At 45.9% G+C, this 21427-nt stretch overlaps 1 protein-coding gene across 1 annotated transcript in view; it reads left to right on the forward strand.

Moving 5' to 3' along the window:
• Nucleotides 1–21427, forward strand: part of PWP1 (PWP1 homolog, endonuclein) — a 429968-nt gene that overhangs the window by 309385 nt on the left and 99156 nt on the right. The window contains exon 11 of the mRNA XM_069628279.1: nt 3061–3172. Coding sequence (XP_069484380.1) covers nt 3061–3172 — 112 coding nt within the window. The remainder of the gene's footprint in view (nt 1–3060; nt 3173–21427) is intronic.

The following is a 21427-nucleotide window of genomic DNA, read 5'->3' on the forward strand; positions in this document are numbered from 1 at the left end:
TTTGGTCAGGTTTCTATGTGATTCTCCAAGGTTTTTGTTGAGGGACGTTTTATTGCTGCTGATGTCAGAGGACATTGAACTTTGTGATCTTAGTCTGAAGTTCCTTAAGCTAAGTGGGCAAGGAATGTTTGGAGTGGGCCAAGAGGTGAATTTGAGGAACCACTGGATAGGGGTCAGGGTAGTATTAGCAGTAGAAGTAGTCTGAGATGTGGGTGAAGTTAAGTTCTGAGAAAGTTGAAGTTTGGATAGGAAATCTGTAGGTTGTACTGAGTTAGCTGGAGGAAGCGATTTAGTCATGGTTAGAGTTTTCACGAGGGGTATAGGCTTGTGCTGGGCTGGGCAGATCATGATTAAGGCTAAGATTGGCTGTAGCTGATGGACTTACTAATGGAACCCTGTGTTGGGTATATTGTTTGGTTATTATGCTTAGGATGAGAGGGGGCGTCCAATAAGTGTCGAATGAGAGGTAGTGACAGTGCACATCAAGGCTTGCAAGAACGTTTAAGATACTGTCGCCGTGAACTTCAGTCGAGCAAGTCTATTAACTGAAACCTTAATAAGAGCAAGGTCTTTAGAGCACGAGGACACTGGGCTGGTGGTAATGGGTACCTTGTGAGTATAAAAGTAGTAAGTAATAGGCAATGCAAGTTGGTGGTACTATTAGAAAAATACAGAAGTAGCAAAGGGCTAGGCACACAGGAGGAACATTACGGTTGTATATTCAAGTCATATGTATACTTGGTAGGTAATAGTTCCATAGGGAAAAACCTATGCTGTAAATAGTTGGTTTCCTGTATATGAGGGAGTTTGTAGTTCAAATAGGGAGGAGGAGTATCTGACTAGGCAGAATGTAACATGAACGTGACTAGAGAGCTCATATTAGTACACAACAGGAATGATTAAAAGACAATTCGGCAATAGAACCATATATCATAACCTTACTGCGTGCAGATGTACTCAATATAACGATAAGTAGGCAAAAATCATGTGTCTAAGGAGGATGACTAATAACACTTTCTGTCCGAGATGTGAGCATTCTATAAGCATTTAACAGTTGTGCATGGTCGTCAACCAGAAGCACATAGATGTCAATGAACTAAAGTTCCGGTGTGAATAGTGGTTTGGGGGCCTGTGGTGTGAAGTAGGACGGTGCGTAGTGAACCAATCTAAGTCCATGGAAGAGTTGTCCTGCAGCACTTCACCATACACCCTTTAGGGTCACTGTAAGATGAGGAATAGCTCTGCATCATATTTATTGTACCAGAAAATATTTGACATTCTGCCTTCTGTGATGTAGTTCCATGCGTGTCACTGTAATTTTTCCTCCCGGTGTCCACTGCCATTACGACACACCTGATAACAACTCCAACTTGCCCACCAGGCCATAGACTACACTACATCAAATCCACCATACGCATATCATCTAAGCCACTTGTATACAACAATGGAATAACCATCTCAACACAACAGAGCACCATACCTCTACTGTCAACTTGCACATCACATCCCCGGCTAATGTATCCTAGCACCACGTCACCCAAGTCTTCCTTCTGTACACAAATGCCTGTGCTCTTGGCACAGGGCTGCTAGGGATAGACCCTTAGAATACCTTGGTCTGCGTACCACCTAGACAGCAGCAAAGCCATCTTCTATCGCTCCCCTCCCCCTTTCAGATTGACAGGAGCGCCTAGAGACCAGGTAAACGGCAACCGTGTATTGTATGAATCCCATTTACATAGAATACCATTGGGGTTATTGTCTTTTTTCGCTGAGAGAACCCAAAGTGATAGCTGAAAATGCATTAGCCAACGCCTTTCTACAGTACGGATTACCTGCATGCATATTTTGCATTATTTAGTTTCTATGCCATCCCAAAAGGCACCACACGTTTACATTGTTCTTGACCACCTCCTCTATGTAGCAGTGCAACCTTCTTTTAATATTACTGTGCAGAGGGGAAATGATTTAACGTGCACATCTTTTTTAAGGTTACCGTTGCAACACTTGATGACCAAATGCATATAAAGGAGATGTGGCACTCTTCCAAACCCCGTTCCATCATCGGGTGCATTGGCCTCACTCGCTTCGTTGGTGTAAAGGGCGTTAGGGCAGTTGCCGAAGGGCCAGTCCAAAAGGCCAAGATGAGCCAGTTTTGAGGGCAAGTTTGATCAGTTGGTGCACTTCGCCATGCATTTCTTTGCCACTTAGTTTCCCAAAAATTCACTGCAGGTATTGCTCAGTTTGTTGTGAAAAGTCTTAAACTTTGAGAGAAGGCAACTTGTTTTAGGTGCCAAGCCTATTTTCTGCCCAGTCCGAAACTGCTTCACACCTGGTGATATTATCATATTAAATATGTTGATCAGATTCTAGTACCCGCAGCCTGTAGTGACCAGGAATAGCATGAAGGATCCAGTGCGTCCTGTGGAGCTGAAGATGAGATCTGCACTGCAGACGTGAGCTAGTAGGGCACCTAGAAGAGGGGGGACATGCTGCACCACTTAAGCTCAACAGAAATGGGTGATGAACAAAAACTAAATGACAATATGTACGTTTAGTGCTATGAAATCATATGGTTCAGAAGTCCCGGGCTTTAGGGGCAGCGGTTAGAAGCAGCGGCACTGGGGTCACCATGCCCTACCTAGGAGAGCCACATCATTGGGTTTCCCCCCTTCCCACACTAGAAAAGAATTGTGCTTTTGGAGGGGAGTTGGTTCCTGGTTACCTTAAACAGACTACATCTACCACAATTCCTTGAAACCTATTGAGACAAATTTGAAACACCTGAAAAGACAGCCTCCCTGATGATTGTTAGAGACATGATGGCGCTTGGAGGAGAACAGCAACTTGAAATGCAGCAGGTATCTAACACTGGGAACCAGAGTGCGCGCCTCACCCACCCTCTGTTTTTCTACAAAATTGCTATGAAATCATGTTTGATTAGTGAAGGACAGTAGGATTTATACATGCTATCCCATTCTCCTCTTTTAAAATGTGCTGTTTGTGAGGCGATAACATGGTATTGGTACTGATACTTTAAGTTTATTCTATTGCTCCATTTAGGTCAGCCATTTTGTATGACTGCAGAAGTCCCCAGGAAACCCATCGGACCTGGCGATTTAGTGGACAGGTGGAGAGAGTGACTTGGAATCATTTTTCCCCTTGCCATTTTTTAGTAAGTATGCATGTTTGTTGTTTTTATCCTTCTCGTTCTCATATTGACTTTAGGGCTCCATTCATATGGTTTCAATAATAGACTTGGGCTGGCTGGCCCTTAAAGGAAGCTGTGCTGCACAGATGTTTCATCCAAGTATAAGATGCATCTTCAACCACTCAAGCTTCTTTGCATATTGCCCAATTATATATTGAGGAAACAGTATGAAGCTACCTCTTTACATTCATCTATGCATGTCATAGCTTTAGGGTATGAGTCAAAGCATAGTAATAGCACAGAAACATCACATACTGTCACTGCATACAAGAGGACAGACATCTGTCCCTTCTCTCTCTCTCCCTACCTACGCTGTTTGTGGAACATCCGCCCCCATCTTTCACATTTTAAAAAAATCAGCCTGCATAGGGAGCTCAAGGTATATTGTCTCATTATGGGTGGCTTCATGTTACTATATTTCAATAGCCTACTCCCAAGTAAGGCATTACACTGTCTCTCTGTCAGCTAAAATAAAGTCTAGAATGATATTGAGCAAACTCTTTATAATAACCTTTTTGATATCAAGGTGCCAGGCTTCTTCAGTTTTACTGTACTAGTGTGTCAGGAAAGGTTTTTCTATGGGCAACTTTTGCTGGAAAGTTCCAATGACCTTCCTTTTCTTTTTTTGTTTTGCTTTGTTTTTTAACCTATTCTGACTTTTTGAGGGGAAGTTAAGCATTCAGCTTCACTTCCCCTGCCATTTGCTCATTTGTTATGGGGAAACTGATCAGTCCTCCAGACTATCAGTACTGGAAAACTGTTATTCCGTTTACCTTTTACGTTTGTGTAACTTGCAGTGCAATGGGGATACTTTTGTATCACCTTAGCTTTTTACACTTGGGATTTTTGGGTACTTTTATGTGTGTGATGAATCTGATGATTTCATCATTCCTTTCCCGGTGGTAGCCTCTCCTCATGTGGCCAGTGGACGGCAGCCGCTACTTGATCCCGACCCTGGAGGTGGCTATGCGACGGAGGATCACATGGGCGAGAGGTGGCCCTTAGGGGGAAGTCAAAAACAGAACACAAAAAATTGGTTACCCCTTTCTATGCTGACAGATTGTTCGATTGGTGGTGTTTTTACACACTCTTCATGTTTACATAAAAGAGGTTGCTGGATCTCAGCCTTAACTTGAACAACTCGTCATGAAATGACATATTGTCGTTAAAAAACAGATGTATTTATTAATCTGAGAAAGATTTACTTAATCACAAAACATTTCAAAAACCCATGAATGACACGCGATGTGCCGGGGTAACGGATGCCATGTATAAGTCTATATACACACTCAAATCTTATAGGATCAAACCAAGTAAGTGTAGCAACTTTCACGACTATCACGACCTGCTTGTGGGCTCACCTGTGAAGACTTGGAGTGTTTCTTCTTTGTTGATTCAGTCTGCCCGCGTTTCTTGGAAGTTCGGGACTCGTGAAGGTAAGGGCGGGCTTCTTCTGACGCCACTGAGTCGGTGATGATTCAGATGTCCTCAGTGTAAACAGTGTTTCCAGGAAGGAGAGGAGACGGTCAGAGTCAGCGCGTACATTTGTGGAAGAGTGAGCCCAGGGAGTAATAGCGGCGGTCCGGAGGTACCGTGGTAGTAGAAAGCCCAGGAATGAAGAGGTGAAGCGATATGGGAAAGACTGCGAAACAATTAGTCCAGGAAGGAGGGACCGCAGAAGGCTGCAGGTGCGGCCGCGGTCGAACAATCCAGGGAGGAAGCACAGGAAGGAATCGCTAGTCAGAGATTCCAGGTAGGCAAACACTAGAAACAGCAACCAGAACTCGGAACTGCGAGCGTTGACACGCGCCGTAACGCAGGGGCGGGCGCTTATCTAGCTGAGTAGTACTACCCAGAAACTAGACCACAGATCCGGTGTCCGCCATGTAGCGGGGTATGCAAGGTCATTCTGGTACGTTGTCGTACAAACCAGGATGTCCAGAGGGGGCAGTAGTGTGGTTTCATGACAGTATACCCCCTTCGAAGCCTTGAACCCCCTGGATTGCCAAGATGTAACCAATGGAATTGCTGGACCAATCTTGGGGCATTCAGGTTGGAGACTGGTTCCCAGGTACGATCACTTGGCAGATATCCCTTCCATTGCACCAAGTACTGTAAGCGTTCTCTTTTTTTTATCTGGAATCACAGATCCCGGAGACTTCATATTCGACTTGTCCCTGGACCAGCAGAGGAGGAGGGCGAGGTGTATATTTGGTGGATTGATGATAGGGTTTCAACAAGGAGGTATGGAAGACAGGATGAATGCTGTTCCATGTTATAGGTAGACGTAGTAGATAGGCTACCGGGTTGGTGATCTTGGATACATGGAAGGGACCGTAGTATCAGGGTGCCAACTTGTTTGGTCTCCAATGTCTTGGTAAATAACGGGAGAACAACCAAACCTTGTCCCCAACAGTATAAGACGGGGCAGAACGTATTTTGGCATCTGCATACCTCTTTACGTCATCCCTGGACTTGGATAGATGGTTCTTTGCCTCCTGATGGGTTGAAACTAATTGTGCAGTCCAGGAATCAACAGAGGGAACAGGGCTTGGTGAAGGCAACACAGAAGGGGAGCACTGAGGGATGAAAACCTTGGTTACAAAATAAGGGACTAGTCCTTATTGCTGAATGCTCAGAATTGTTGTAGGCAAATTCAGCAACCGGGATCAAAACAGATCAGTCGTCCTGTACCTTGGTGGCGAAACATGGCAGATACTGTTCAAGGGTTTGATTGACTCTTTCGGTAATGCCATTGGTCTGGTGATGATATCCCGATGACAGAGCGCGTTGAATGCCTAATGCTTTACAGAGGTGTTTCCAAAACCTCGAGATGTACTGGGGTCCACGGTCAGAGATGATCTTAGATGGGAGCCCATGTAGACGAAAAATGTGTTTCACAAAAATTCCAGCCATCTCAGGAGTAGAAGGTAATTTAACTAACGGTGTAAAATGGGCCATGTGTGAAAACAGATCAATAGTTACCATTATGACTGTATGGCCCCTGGAGAGGGGTAAATCTACTATGAAATCCGTTGCTATGGATTCCCAGAGTCGAGAAGGAGGATCCGGTTGGAGGAGTAGTCTTGCTGGTTTTCTGTTGTCTGTTTTGTTTTGGTTGCATATAGTACATGTCCGGATATATGCTTTAACGTCCTTAGCCATCTTAGGCCACCTAAAGTTTCTTTGAATGGTACGAAGGGTACAACTGACTCCACGATGTCCGGAGTGGAAAGCATCATGACACAGATGTATTATCTGTTCCTTCAAGGTCTGGGTAGGAATCACTAGTTAGAAGCCTCGGAAAAGGAAGCCATATTTATATGTCAGGGCCCACAAATTGCTTTCCTGGAAATCCGTCCATAGGTCTGAATTTGTGGTTTCTCTCTTGATAGTATCCAGGATGTCACTATCCTGGGCGATGAACACGGTGTTGGGAAAATCTTGGGCAGGTCGTGAAATTCTTGTGTTGGATAGTCAGGACGTCTGGATAAAGCATCTGTGATGACATTTGAGGTTCCTGGAATATGTAAGATGTTGAACTGGTATTGGGCAAAAAAGAAGGCCCATTGTGCTTGTCGACTATTTCTGCACTCCATGGACTGGAGGACTTGTAGGTTTCTGTGATCCGTCCGTACCTGCACAGGGTGAGTGGCACCCAGGAGGAGATGACGCCACTCCTTGAAGGCTTGGCGAATGGCTAGTAATTCCTAGTGTGTCTCGCAAGGAAGCAAGGTTTGGGACAGATAAGCTACAGGATGTTCAAGACCATTGTCTGCTTCTTGTTTTAAAACCGCACCAATGGCATATTCTGACGTGTCTGTTTCCACCAAAAAGGATCTTGAAATGTCAGGTTGTATCAGAATGGGCCCTTGAGTGAACATCTCTTTCAGTCTTTGAAAGGTGGTTTCTTGAGAAGAAGTCCATACAAAGGGAACATTCTTTTTGAGCAATTATACTATCGGTTGAACTATAGCTGAAAAAGAAGGTATGAATTTTCTATAGAAATTTGCAAGGCCCAGGAAGGATTGTATTTGTTTAACGGAACCTGGAACGGGCCAGGAAGTGATAGCTTCAACCTTGTTTGGATCCATAGCCACCCCTTGATGACCTAAGACCAATCCAGGTAACGTACCGTAGAGACATGAAATACGCATTTTTCAGGTTTGGCTAGCAAGTGATGTTCCCTTAGTCTTTGTAAAGCAGCAGAGACGTGTTCTTGATGTAATATTGGATTGCTAGAATATACCAGGAGGTCATCCAGATATACGATTACAAAGAGGAACAGCATGTCTGAGAAAACCGATCCATAAAACGTTGAAAAACAGCTGGGGCATTGGCAAGACCAAAAGGCATAACTAGATACTCATAGTGCCCAAAGGGTGTTCGGAAGGCAGTCTTCCATTCGGCACCGTCCTTTATTCAGACCAAGTGATAGGCTCCTCTTAAATCCAATTTAGTGAATATTACGGCACCTCAAAGTGTTTCCAGGATGTCCGATATCAAAGGCAAGGGGTATCTGTTTTTACGGGTACATTGATTAAGGCCCCTATAGTCCAGACAAGGACGTAATTCCTTGCTGTCTTTCTTCGGTACAAAAAACAGAAAAGCCCCTGCGGGGGACTTGGATGGGCGGATGGCACCGTTAGCCAGGTTGGTGTCCAAGTAGTCTCGTAGGGCCCTTTTTTCAGGTTCAGATAGGATAAACATCCTGCCAAAGGGTATTATGGCGTTCTCCTCGGTATCAATGGCACAATCTTCAGGTCTATGTGGAGGCAGAGATTGTACGATAGCTGAGGAGAAGATATCCGAGAACTGCTGATAGATGTCTGGTACTTGATTGACATTGGAAACAGTAAGGGAATGAATAACTTCTTTGCTTTCCATGGATATAACTGGTCTGGTGTCTTGTGTAAGGCACTGCGATAAACAAAACTCTGAGCTCAGAAACAAGGAACCTGCAGTCCGATTAATGTATGGATTGTGTTTTCTTAACCATGGCATGCCCAGGACCACTGGATAGTGAGCGGCTTTTAGGATATCAAATTGTATGGTTTCTTGATGGTTGTGGATGGAAAGTATGTTGATGGTTTGTTGGGTGATGGGTCCAGAAGACAAGGGGAGCCATCGATTCCTTCGACTGTCTGTATGAACTCCTTGGATTCTCTTGGAAGGTTATGCTTTGGTGCCCACTCGTCATCCATAAACATGCCCATGGCTCTACAGTCCACCAGGGCTAAAACTGAATGTGTTGCTCCGGTAGAAGATGTCAGGGTTACCCGAAGGACCACCAGGTTACATCTCCGTGATGGATCAAGGATTTGAGGGGTGGAGCGGTCTTTGGTCTCCCGAAGCTGGGCTCCATTCAGGATTGGGAGCTGGCGTATCCCAAACGTCTTGGAGGTGCTATGAGACAGTTCCTGACAAAGTGTTTGTCCGAAGCACAATACATGCATAAACCACTGTCAAATCTGCGGTTTCTTCCTTGGGCTGACAAAGGGCCTCTCATAGCCCCCAGTTGCATAGGTTCTGGCTCAGCAAGAGAGTTTTCCCTGGAAGTAGGAGAGAATGGAGACATCTTGGGAGGAGAGCTTCAGGTCTTTTTCATTTCCACCTTTCTCTCTTGTATTCGGAAATCAATTTGCAAGGATAAATCCATAAGAGCCTGGAATGACCCACGGCGTACTATCCTGGCCAGCTCGCCCTTTACTTCCTCATTCAGACCACAACGGAACAAAGTAAAGCATGCCTCTGTAGACCAGTCAGCTTCTTTTGGGAGCTGCTTAAATCGGGTAACATAGGATAACATATCCTGGGAACCTTGTTGGAATTCTAGCAATCTTTCTTGAGCAGTATAAACTAGTCTGGGCGGTCAAACATCTCCTTAAAGGCCTTAATGAATCCATCATGATTGTCCAGTAAGGCATCTCCTGAGGAAACCAGTGGTGTAGTCCAAGCTAGGGCTTTGCCAGTAAGATGGGCTATGACAAATCCCACCTTGGCTCTGGGGGTGGAGAAATAATAGGGCTTAAAGGTGAAGTGAACCAGACATGAATCCAGAAAAGAACAGAGCATCTTAGGGGAACCATTGTATTTATCCACTACATCACCTGTTGAGGCGCTGTCCTGATATGCAGAATCCCGGGATAGAACCAATTGTTTCAGGGCAGTGTTTTCCACTTTCAGGTTTTGTACCTCTGTAGAGAGCTCTTGCATTCCTTGCAAAAGATCTTGTACAGTAGGATCCATCTCTGACCTTTTGTCAAGTGGCTGGCGTGTCAAACTGTCACAACTTTCACTGTCGCGACTATCACAATCTGTTTGAAGGCTCACCTGTGAAGACTAGGAGTGTTTCTTCTTTGTTGACTCAGTATGCACGCGTTTCTTGGAAGTGCGGGTCTCGTGAAGGTAAGGGCAGGCTTTTTCCGATGCCACTTCGTAAGTAATGATTAAGATGTCCACAGTGTAGACTGTGTTTCCAGGAAGGAGAGGAGACTGTCAGAGTCAGCACGTAAGTTTGTGGAAGAATGATCCCAGGGAGGAATAGCGGCGGTCCGGAGGTACCGTGGTAGTAGAAAGCCCAGGAATGAAGAGGTGAAGCGATCCGGGAAAGATCGCAAAACAAGCAGTCCAGGAAGGAGGAACCGCAGAAGGCTGCAGGTGCGGCCGCGGTCGAACAATCCAGGGAGGAAGCACAGGAAGGAATCACTAGGCAGAGATTCCAGATAGGCAAACACTAGGAAAAGCAACCGGAACTCGGAACTACGAGCGTTTACATGTGCCGTACCGCAGGGGCGGGGCGCTTATCTAGCTGAGTAGCACTACCCAGACACTAGACCACGGATCCGGTGTCCGCCATGTTGGGGGGGTATGCAAGCGTTGTCGTACAGACCAGGATGTTCAGAGGGGGCAATAGTGTGGTTTCATGACGGTAAGATAGAGAGAAAAGGAGAGACTGTTCTTATTTCAAATCTCTTTTAGATCATCAACATGTTTCGGCCAATGATTAAATTACACACTATGCCTAGTGTATTTTCCTTCTAGTTCTGCAGGCCTTCTTCAGGGCAACAATATTTCGAGGGGATTGTGTCCTCCAACGTATTCAACATCTCTGACAGGTAATGCCCACAGCTGTGCTGCTTTGGAAAAATTTTCGGCGTAGGGCGTCCTGCGCCGATGACGTTGATACGTTCTTCCTCGAGGGCCTCCATCGAGGGTCGACGTCACCGGATGTAACAAATAGGACGCACAGCGCCCGTAGCCTCAGTTCCATTTTTCTTCAAACGTGTTTGCTTCGGATTCTCGGTGCGCTCGATTCTTGATTTTGGATACAATGTTGTCTTCTTCTGCGACCCCAAAGTCGGGCTTTAAGAAATGTCGGGACTACAGGTTGAAAATGTCCATCACGGACCCGCACGACATCTGCCTCTGGTGCCTCGGCGAAAGCCCCGCCCCCGACGATTGCTATGACTGCCAGTCCCTGACATCCAAGGCCTTGCGGGAACGTAAGAAGAAGTTAAAGGTAGGTAGGGTGGCTAAGCCCCATAAGTCGAAATCCACTGGCCTTTTGACTGACGATTCTAGAGGTGACTTTCTGCATAGCCGAAAGTCCAGGGGGTCTCAGTACCGGAGTGGTTCCCGCCATTCCTCTGCCTCTTTGAGGCATTCTAGGAAGCGCCGTCATCGGTCGCCTTCTCCGTCCTCGTCGGAAGATTTCCGCGAGACGGTTGACTTGTCCTACCAAGTCTTCGTCGCCGGCGGCGTGGGACGCATTCCGTCAGCAGATGATGGCGATCGGACAAGGAAGATCACCATAGCCGTGCCAGGTCCCGGTCCTCGATGCCTTCGAGACTGGTGGATTTTGTGAAGTCTTTGAGGAAGGCGTTGACGCCGTGTCCATCGAAGGGCTCTCTCGGGGCTCTGGCTTCGAAGAAGTCATTGACGCCATCGGCGCTGTGTCCGTCGAGGGACACTCTCGGGGCTCCGTCCTTGAGGAGGGTGTTGACACCGTCGGTGCCTCGGTCGACGTCGACGCCAATTCCTTCGACATAAGAAGGCTGACGTTTGTTGAGGAATTACTAGAGGTGCCCCGGGGGGCTGTGGAACCTCCGAGAAAGTCTCTTAGTAAGTCAGTGAGGCCTATTTTTGAACCCTATTCTGGTCCTCCTCCCAGAGATTGGTTCAAACACTTGGATTATCTTTCAGAGGTGGAAGAGGGGTCTGATGAGGAGATGGTTGTGCCTCCTGATGTCCCTGATGACTTTTTGTCAGGGCACAGTCAGATGGAAGAACTCGGTCAGTCCTTGCATGATGCCAGTGGTCTTGACACCTCTCCAAAGGTGGAGTTTGGCAGGCCTGAGCCTTGGTCGCATGCTGAATCTTCGTATAGGCGTCTTATGTCAAGGTTGACTGAGTACTTGGGGTGGTCTGCTCCAACTGTTGATTTTGATCAGGATGATCTTACGGACATCCTAGATCAAGGTCCACTCACTGACCCGGTGTTTCCATTTCACATGGCTTTACAAAGAAGGGTGGCAGCGGCTTGGACTGCTCCGGAGAGTCTCCAGGCAGTTAGTAAGTCGCTTCTGAAAAATACCGCCCAGCCAGTAATGACCCCCTGCTACTTGTCATCGCACCCTACTCCGGAGAGTTTGGTGGTGCAGGCGGCTACGGCCCCAGCAAAGCAGGCAGCGTACCCTCCCATCCTCCTGATAGGGACGGCAAGCCTTTGATGGTTGGTCGAAGAAGGTATTTTCTTCTGGGGGTATGGCTTTGAAGGCAGCCAACTCTGTTTGTGCCTTGGCGAGATTCACTCACACTCCGTGGAACTGCGCATTGTTGGCGGCTGAGCATATTCCCGAAGGGGAAGAACAGGATGGTTTTCTAGCCCTCGTGCAAGATGGCAAGGATGCCATGTGTGAATCCGTTCAGTCGGGTTTGGACGCGGCAGACTGTGTCAGCCGGTCCATGGCTGCGTGCACCGTGATACGCAGGTTTGCATGGTTGTGGAAGTTGGGGTTTGCTCCTGATGTGCAATCCAGGCTTCTCAACATGCCATTTGATGGTGAGCATCTGTTTGGCAGAAAGGCTGACGAGAGCCTTGAGAGGCTGCAGACCTCCAAAGCTGCAGCGAAGTCTTTGAGCGCTGCAGTTCGTCAACCTTTGCCTTTTTGTGTCAAGGAGTCCCCTCCCCCACCTTCTCACCTGGGTCCGTTCTTTGCTGGAGTCCTTATTCGCTGCCTTCTTGCGGACGGACCTGGTTTTGAACAAGGCTGCCCGAGTCTCTTCCGACTCCAGAGTGCGTTCAGTTTCCAGGACGCGGGTCCAGGAATCCGGGGAACTACGAAAGGTGCAACTAGCACACAAGTCCAGGAAATAGGAGGAAATTAAAGGGCAAGGAACGGGTAGATAGACAGGTTCAAGGAAACAATACCGCGAGCTATGGGACACACGTCGGATCGCTACTTTGTAATAGCATTGAGACGCACGGAGCCGCGGAAGGCGTGGGCTATTAATAGAATATGTTATGTCCAGCGCATGGAACGAGAAAGGGGTTACACGCTGGACGACCATGTTGGGAGTAATATGTAGTGCAAGCCCCGTTGTGACAAGGACCAGGAAGTCCAAAAGGGACGTGTTCTGTAGTTCCTGACATTTCGTCCTAGGGGACAGCAATGGAAGGGAGGTTCCTTTCGGTACTACTCTACCTTTCGTAGATCGAGAGAGGCTGCCAGTCAAAGGGGCCACGGTAGGGGTACCAGAAGTGGAAAGCAAGGTACTCGAGGTGCCAAAGCCGCTCGGGCAGTTGCCTCCTTGCCCTCAGGCACTGCCGCATCAGCTCAGTCATGAGGCCATGTCCCATGGTTCGCCGGTTGGGGGAAGACTTGCGCAGCATCTAGGAGAATGGCATGCCATTACTTCAGATGTGTGGGTTCTGGAGTTCATAGCCCACGGCTACTGTCGTCCTTTCCGGCAGAGGCCTCATGACAATCCACCGGGGAAGCTATCTTTGATGCGTCCGGATCCGTTCCTTGCGCAGGAAATCCTATCCCTGCTGGAGAAAGGCGCCATAGAACTGGTGCCTGTAGCGGAGAGGAACAAGGGATGGTATTCCCCATATTTTTTTATTCCGAAAAAAGACGGAGGATTGAGACCCATCATGGACTTGCATGGTTTGAACAAGCTCCTCAGGAAGGACAAGTGCAAGATGGTAACTCTTTCTCAAGTCCTCCAGGCACTTCAACTTCACTTCAGGATTGGTTGGTGTCTCTGACCTCAAGTATGCTTCCTTTCATGTGCCGATTCATTCCAAGCACAGGAAGTACCTGAGGTTCGCGGTTGGCGATTCGCATTTTCAGTTTCGGGACCTGCCGTTCGGATTGACCTCCGCCCCGAGGGCCCTTCACCAAGCTGATGGTGGTGGTGGCAGCGTATCTCAGGAAAGGGGGGATTCATGTCTACCCATACCTGGACGATTGGTTGATCAGGGCGCGCTCTCCCGAGCAAGTCCTGGATCATCTGTACGTCACCTGCCACTCCCTTCACAAGCTGGGCTTCTCCCTCAACTTAAAGAAGTCCCATTTGGCGCCAAACCAGCGGCTCCATTACATTGGAGCAGTGCTCAACACATCCCTGGGGCAGTGTTTTCCTCCCCAGGTGAGGGCTCATCACATTCATCAGATGGTGCACAAGTTTCAACATGCCGAGAGTCTCCCGCCGTTCGAGTTCTTGAGGTTGCTAGGCCTCATGGCATCCTGCATTTTACTGGTGCCAGAGGCCAGGCTGTAGATGAGACCTCTGCAGTGGGCTCTCAAGATGCAGTGGTCGCAGTTCTCCAGCAGGATGTCAGATCCCGTTCAGGTGCCGCCCTCAGTTGCCCATGATCTTCTGTGGTGGGCTGTCGAAGGCAATCTGATGAAGGGAGCACCATTTTGGCTACCGTGGCCGGAGGTGACGATCGTGACGGACGCGTCCCTGAGGGGACGGGGAGCTCATGCCAACGAGTTTACAGCAAGCGGTCGTTGGTCTCCGTCGGAGTCCAGACTCCACATCAATCTGCTGGAGCTGAGGGCCGTCAGGCTAGCCCTGAAGGCTTTTCTGCCTTCTGGGCGGGGGAAGAATGTCCTGATTATGACAGACAATACAGTGGCCATGCACTACGTCAACAAAAAAGGGGGTGGGGACAGGGTCACTTCCACTGTGCAGGGAGGCGATGCAGCTCTGGTTCTGGGCCATCCAGCAGGAAATTTCGATCTCGGCAGTTCATCTGGCTGGAGATGAAAACGCGGCAGCGGACTCTCTGAGCAGGCAGAGCACGGTTTCTCACGAGTGGGAGTTGGCTCAGGAAGTTCTTTTGGAGATCTTTGCCCTTTGGGGAACCCCACAAGTGGATCTCTTTGCCACCAGTGTCAACCGGAAGTGCGAAAGATTCTGCTTGCAGGAATTTCCTCCAAGGGGAGCCTTAGGGGACGTGTTCGTAGTAGAGTGGTCCTTCCCACTGCTGTACGCGTTTCGTCCAGTCCCCGTCATTCCCCAAGTGTTGAAGAGGTTACGGAGGTTTGGTTCCCAAATGATCCTCATTGCTCTGGCGTCGGCCAGGAGAGCGTGGTACCCAGACCTTCTCGACATGTCCATCTGCCCTCCACGCCGTCTTCCCTACTGAGACGATCTGCTCTCAAGGGAGGGGGGTCGGGTTCTCCATCCAGAGGTCGTCTCTCAACCTTCATGCTTGGTATCTGAAAGGTTGAGGTATAAGGATTGGGACCTCCCTGAAGACGTGGTGGAGGTGTTGCTTTCGTTCTGCGACTGGTGCAGGTTACAGAATGTGGATCCTTTCCAATGTTCCATTCCTTTGGTTTTGTCTTTTTTGCTTTCATTAGCCCACAAGGGCCTGCAAGTGGGTACCATTAAGGGTTACCTTAAGCGCTCGTCTGAGGAGTGTTCTTATTTTAAGATTCCTTTGATTTCTCAGTTTTTAAAAGGGCTTACTAATGTGTTTCCACCATCGCCTTTCCAGGTGCCGGGATGGGATTTGAATTTGGTTCTAAAGTTCCTGATGGGAGCTCCGTTTGAGCCCTTACATTCTTGTCTGTTGAGACTATTGTCCTATAAAACTGTTTTTTAGTTGCTGTTACTTCCGCACGCAGAGTGAGTGAGTGAGTGAGTTGCAGGCACTTTTCTCCAAGCCAAAAAAAACCCCGAAGGGGGAGAGTTCACATGGAAGAGTACTATATTAATTTAAGTACCCAATTATAGGAATAGAGGTGGAAAAGAATAGTGGCCCAATCATAACAGATTCATATTTTCATATTTTAATAATCATCACAAAACATTGTAAAATTGCATAATATATAAACAACACAACAACAATAAAATAGAAGAATTAATGTTAGTATAAAATACTTGTCAAATCTAGTACATTAAACCATTCAATCGCAATTTAATTACCACAATTCATGACCCAGTATTAATCAAGGTAAAGCATCACTGTCTCATATTTTTGAATTTCATTCGAATAATAAGGATGCTGTTGAAAAGAAAATTACTACCAATGGAATAAAGTGCTAAGTGCAAAGGAGTAATGAGTGCCTAATCAAGATAAAGCATCACTGTCTCATATTTTTGAATTTCATTCGAATAATAAAGATGCTGTTGAAAAAGAAATTGCTGCCAATGAAATAAAGTGCTAAGTACAAAAAAGTGCTAAGTGCCTACTGTACATACATGGTCTTCAAATGTCATTACAGTTTCGGCGAAGTCAACCTATCTGGCTCAATTAAGTGAGCCAGTAGTCGCCTTCTTCAGGGCGCACTATGTACTGTAAATATTGATGCTAAACTTTTAACAATAACACAGTAGTTCTCACAGGTGAGGCTTTAGACAATTCAAAAGACTTGATTGTAGATCTTGAAGTCTGTTAGAAGCCTTAACCCTTGGTGAAACACATTAAAACAAACAAATAAGAAAAAACACAAAAACATATGTTAGAGTAAAACATGAAATGAAAGAGCCTCCTAATACTCGCCACCTCTAGCCATTTAAAGAAAACCTAGAGATATATTCACCTAAGTTAGTCCACATATGGTGCCGAAAATTATACTTGTTTCGAATCCGCCACCCAAAAAGGACTGAAGATGAAAATGAATTTACATCTAGAGAAGCAAAGATATGAAGCTTGTGAGATATCACAAGATTATCTCAAACTTCAAATGCTGACACACAGTATCCCCTGTCTCCACGAGGAGTAGATCACTAAATTTCCTTCTGTCACTAACCTTAAAGTATTGAATGTTTCGGAATCTGGTCATGTCGCCAATGGACTAAATTGTAGATAGAACTGAAAACATTCCAAACATAAGGGCCTTAGACGATATTGGGTCGTGCCAAACGACAAGTCCAAAAAGGTGCAAACCTTGGGTTAAAAACCCTAAAGGAAAAACATAAAACATTACATTTTGGTAGTGCAAGCAACTAGGCTTGCAAATAATTACATGCACATAATCCAAGTGCATTTTAATTTGAAACCGAAAACATCAAAATTAAAGAGATTCTATCCGGTAGGTAGCCCCGAACCTCTAAGAATTAGAATGTTAAAAGTGATGTTTACGGAAAAAATGGATGGCTGCTTTGATAAAACGAAAGCCACTTGCACAGCCAAATCCATGTTAGCCAATGAAATAATTAGTCACCGAATAGTCGAAACAAATTCAAACGAAAATGCTATCGACGTGTGCCTATATTGTCCAGCAGATGTAAAAATTTTCTACAGATTTACAAACTGTAGTTGTCCTGGACATTCACACCATTTTAAACTGTGGAAGCCTGCATGAGCTCGCCGCAGAGAGAGGCTAAAAAATACTGTCATCGCAACTCCCAACCTCACGTGGACGCACTTCTAACCCATATATTAGTGACGAAGTCCTCACCTCGCACAGCCTCCCGGATCGCCTCCGCAACAGCCGAAGTGGAGGCTCGCCAACAGATGTTAGATCCGCGGCTGTGTTTATAAATACACGCGGGAATGAAAGGTAGAAATAGGACTACGTATATGTGTTTGTAAATACACGCGGGAATGAAAATAGAAATGGGACTACATATATGGGCCCTGTTGTCCCGTCGATACTAAAAAGGGACAAAATTCACCTTGCAAAGGTAAAGCAAACAAATGCATACCCGCAAGTGTCGCATGCGCGAAAAAGGACAGGAAAGCGCCGACTACTCAAGAAACGGGATGCGAAAAAGCATAAAAAACGTACAGTGCAGCGGCGAGCCAAACAAATTTATATTTGAAGAAAAATCTTACTGCCACTCAATATATAAAAAGCCAAGGAACACGAATTATTATGTGTGATAAATCACACAAATAATATCGCCAAAAATAATATTGAATATATATGTCAAGAGTGTAATAGTCTGACTGCAGAGCGTAAAACGAGAATACAAAAGGGTTCAAGCCAACGGATGTACATCCGTAAAAGTTGCCCTTACTAAAATAGAATGCTCGAAGAAAATCCTTTTATTTTATTTTTAGGGTGTACAATGGAGCCATTCTTCTTGGCGATTAAGTCCTGTTTCATAGCTAGTGGTGTTGTACATCCACCATTGTTCCCTTTGCGCCAAGCGAGCTGCTGTGTTATTGGCGTCAGTACCATAGACTTTTTCCAACACGCACCATTTCAAACTATTCGGGTCATGGTTATTTTCAAGAAAATGAGAAACTAACGGGGCAGACACGATCTTATTTCGAATTTTAGATTTGTGTTCGCCAATTCTGGTTTTAATAGGCCTAGCCACCTTTTACTGTGTTCCATAAGGACAGGGTTGTACTTAGGGTGCGGCCTTCTTTATCCAAAGGTTGTGTCGGAATTTCATTTGAGCCAGAAGGTAATTCTTCCGGCGTTTTATCCTCCTCCACATCCTGGTAAGGAGGAGGAGAGACTCCATAGGTTGGATCATAGGAGAGCTTTGAGTTTCTATCTCTCAAGGATGTCCCGGGCCAGATGGATCATTTTGACTGTCTCTGAGTTGTTACCGTTTGGCGGGAAAGGACCCTCTGGTAGGCTTACAGGCTCACTCTACTAGGGGAAGTGGCTGCCTCCACTGCTCTGCAGCGGGGTGTTCCTATTCGCAATATTTGTGAAGCAGCCACATGGGCCTCTGCCCATACTTTTGTGAGACACTATTACCTGGACTCCCTCCATGGGCAGGCCTTTGGTAAGGCCTTTGGTAAGGCAGTCCTCTATTCAGCAATTTGATTGGGCATTCTAAAGTTCTAAATTTGCACATTATTTTCCCACCTCCATACATTGGTACTGCTTTGGGAGTCTGTCAGAGATGTTGAATACGTCGGAGGACACAATCCCCTCGAATAACAAGTTACTTACCCTATCTGGTAACGTTCTTCGATGGGATGTTCCTCCGACGTATTTCACATCGAACCCTCCCATTCTGCCCCTCTACAGAATTTCTCATGCGATTGCAGCTTACGTTTCCGCAAGGCTTTCTGCAGTCGTACTGGCAGGAGATCGGTGCCACACGTTCTGGGAAAAAACTACAACTGAGGCTACGAGCGCCATGCGTCCTATATATAACATCCAGTGACGTTGACCCTCGATGGAGGCCCTCGAGGAACAACGTATCGATGTCGTCGACGCAGGACACCCTACGCCAACAATTTCCGATGCAGCACAGCAGTGGTCATTACCTGTCGGAGATGTGGAATACGTTGGAGAAACATCCCATCGAAAGAACGTTACCAGATAGGGTAAGTAACTTGTTCTTCCTCAAAATAGTGGTTTACTCTTGTATACCCCTTTGATTGCTGGTCAGAGACAATTTTTTTTATCTGCTGTCAGCATGAAGGTGAATGCTCTCCCCGTAATTTAGGCGGAGAAACACATTTATTCTAGGACACTGTCTGGCCCAAGTAGCAGATAAATTCAGTTACTCTTTCCCCAGATAACAAGGTTCGAGTATTCTCCTTATTTCCTCTGGATGATATGAGAAGAAGGTTCCATTGTTATCTCTGAAGGCTTGTATTCAGAGAACAATCCTCTTATATCCACTGTTATTTTGTAGCCCAGACGAGTGGCACTGGTTGACACCACCGGATGTTGTCTATGTACGCTCAATTCGTTATGATATTACTGAGTCACATATTATGGCGTCGAGGAACAAGCTCATAACCGAAGCAGACGCAAGGAGAGAAGCTGTCCTTTCTGACCCCCGGTCAAACCAATTAACTAGTGGGGTTCGAGTGGATTGAGGCTTTCTGTGAAAATCATCACCTTTTTCCTCGACACCATAATATTATTGAAAAAGTGACTGATGATTCATCTGCTACTTGGACCAGACAATGTCCTAGAAGAAATGTGTTTCTCTGCCTAAATTATGGGGAGATCATTCACCTTCATGCTGACAGTAGATAAAAAAATTGTGTCTCTGACCAGCAATCAAAGGGGTATACAGGAGTAAACCACTATTTTGAAGAAATATTTTTGTCCTGAAGAACTAGAAGGAAAATACACTAGAGATAGTGTGTAATGTAATCATTGGCCAAAACAGGTCGACGATCTAAGAGATTTGAAATAAGAACAGTCTCTCCTTTTCTCTCCATCTTACTTGGTTTGTTCCTATAAGATTTGAGTGTGTATATACAGACATATACATGGCATCCGTTACCCCGGCACATCGCGTGTCATTCATAGGTTTTTGAATTGCTTTTTAATAACAAAGGTTATTTGCATGTTGAGTTTCTGACAATATGCATATATATGTTGTTTTTTAAAGCAATGTTTTGTGATTAATAAAAATCTTTCTGTGATTAATAAATAAATCTGTTTTTTAACGACAATATGTGGTTTCATGACAAGTTATTTAAGTTCAGGCTGAGATCCAGCAACCTCTTTAATGTAAACATGAAGAGTGTTTAAAAACACCATCAATCAAATATTCTGTCAGCATAGAAAGGGGCAACCAATTTTTCGTGTTCTGCTTTTCACTTAATTGAAATCTCCCATTTGAGAATTGGTCCCCCGACAGCAAAAAATAGGGAGAATACCTAATCTAGGTTAAACCTTAGGGGGAAGGACAGGCATCATCAGATGAGACATGGTATCCCCTCTTCCCTTTTAGGGATAACACCAAGCACATGTGTGGAAGGGATACACCCTTCCACACCCTACAAAAACTGCTGAGAGAACCCATGAACAGTTACATCTTTTGACACAACATGTACTGAGACGAGGAAGAGGACTGCAATGCGCAAGAGTATGAACCAAAATGTGCAGTCTAGTGTTTGGGATCATGTGATTGGTCCAGGACACCTTCCAGGCTGGAGGCAGGAATTTAAAACAGCCGCTGTAAGAAGATGGAAGGACCTTCCTTTTCCAAGCATCAGCTTGGAAGCTGGCGAGAGGCATTGTGTCCAGTGCAGAGCAGATGCTGTCCTAACCTGGAGGTGAACCATTAAGACAGGCGAGTGGAGGCGGCGAGAGAGAGAGACAGACGTCCCCAGCACTCCGCGCTGGTCGGGCAGACCAAGAGGCTGTCGAACTGGGAGCTGTGGCTGCAGAGTGTGTTAGGCAAGAATTGATATAGTAACACTGTGTGAGACTACACAACACTTGTCTACTTGGTAATAGGTAACCCACCCTTTGGTATAGGGCTGTATTGCACAAGTTAGTGTAACTGAGCAGCCAGGCCTATCTCAAGAGGGCTAAATGTGAGCTGTAGCGCTGTAGCAATGAAATTCGCAAATACAAGTAGCCAAGTAACACTTATACTCAAGGTTTCAGTTATAAATAGTTATTTATTGAACATCAATTTTTAAATAAGCATTCTTTAAAAAGGGCAAGGTAGGTAACAATCAAATATACTTTTAAATACTTTTCCAGAATCTGCATAAGTTTAGTGGATACTCTTTAGAGATGCTTTTTTACACACTTCCTACACCCGGAGGTGACTTCATTTACAAGGACAGTAATTGCATTTATATATCACTAATACACTTTGCAGATTCTGAGGTTGCAGGAAGGAAAAAGGTTAAACAGGTTCTCAGGGCATGTGAGTAGACATACATCTTCCAATGAAGTCTAGACAAAATCTTTCCCAGCAATAACAGTCGAAAAACAAGTTATCACCTCTGAGGGACAGAAAATATCAAAGTCAATGGATTAGAAGAGTCTGCAGGGAGCCAGGAGAGCCAAAGTCAATTGGAGC

This window comes from Ambystoma mexicanum, chromosome 12 (assembly GCF_040938575.1).
Source record: "Ambystoma mexicanum isolate Mex_15411 chromosome 12, UKY_AmexF1_1, whole genome shotgun sequence".
Lineage (NCBI taxonomy): Eukaryota > Metazoa > Chordata > Amphibia > Caudata > Ambystomatidae > Ambystoma > Ambystoma mexicanum.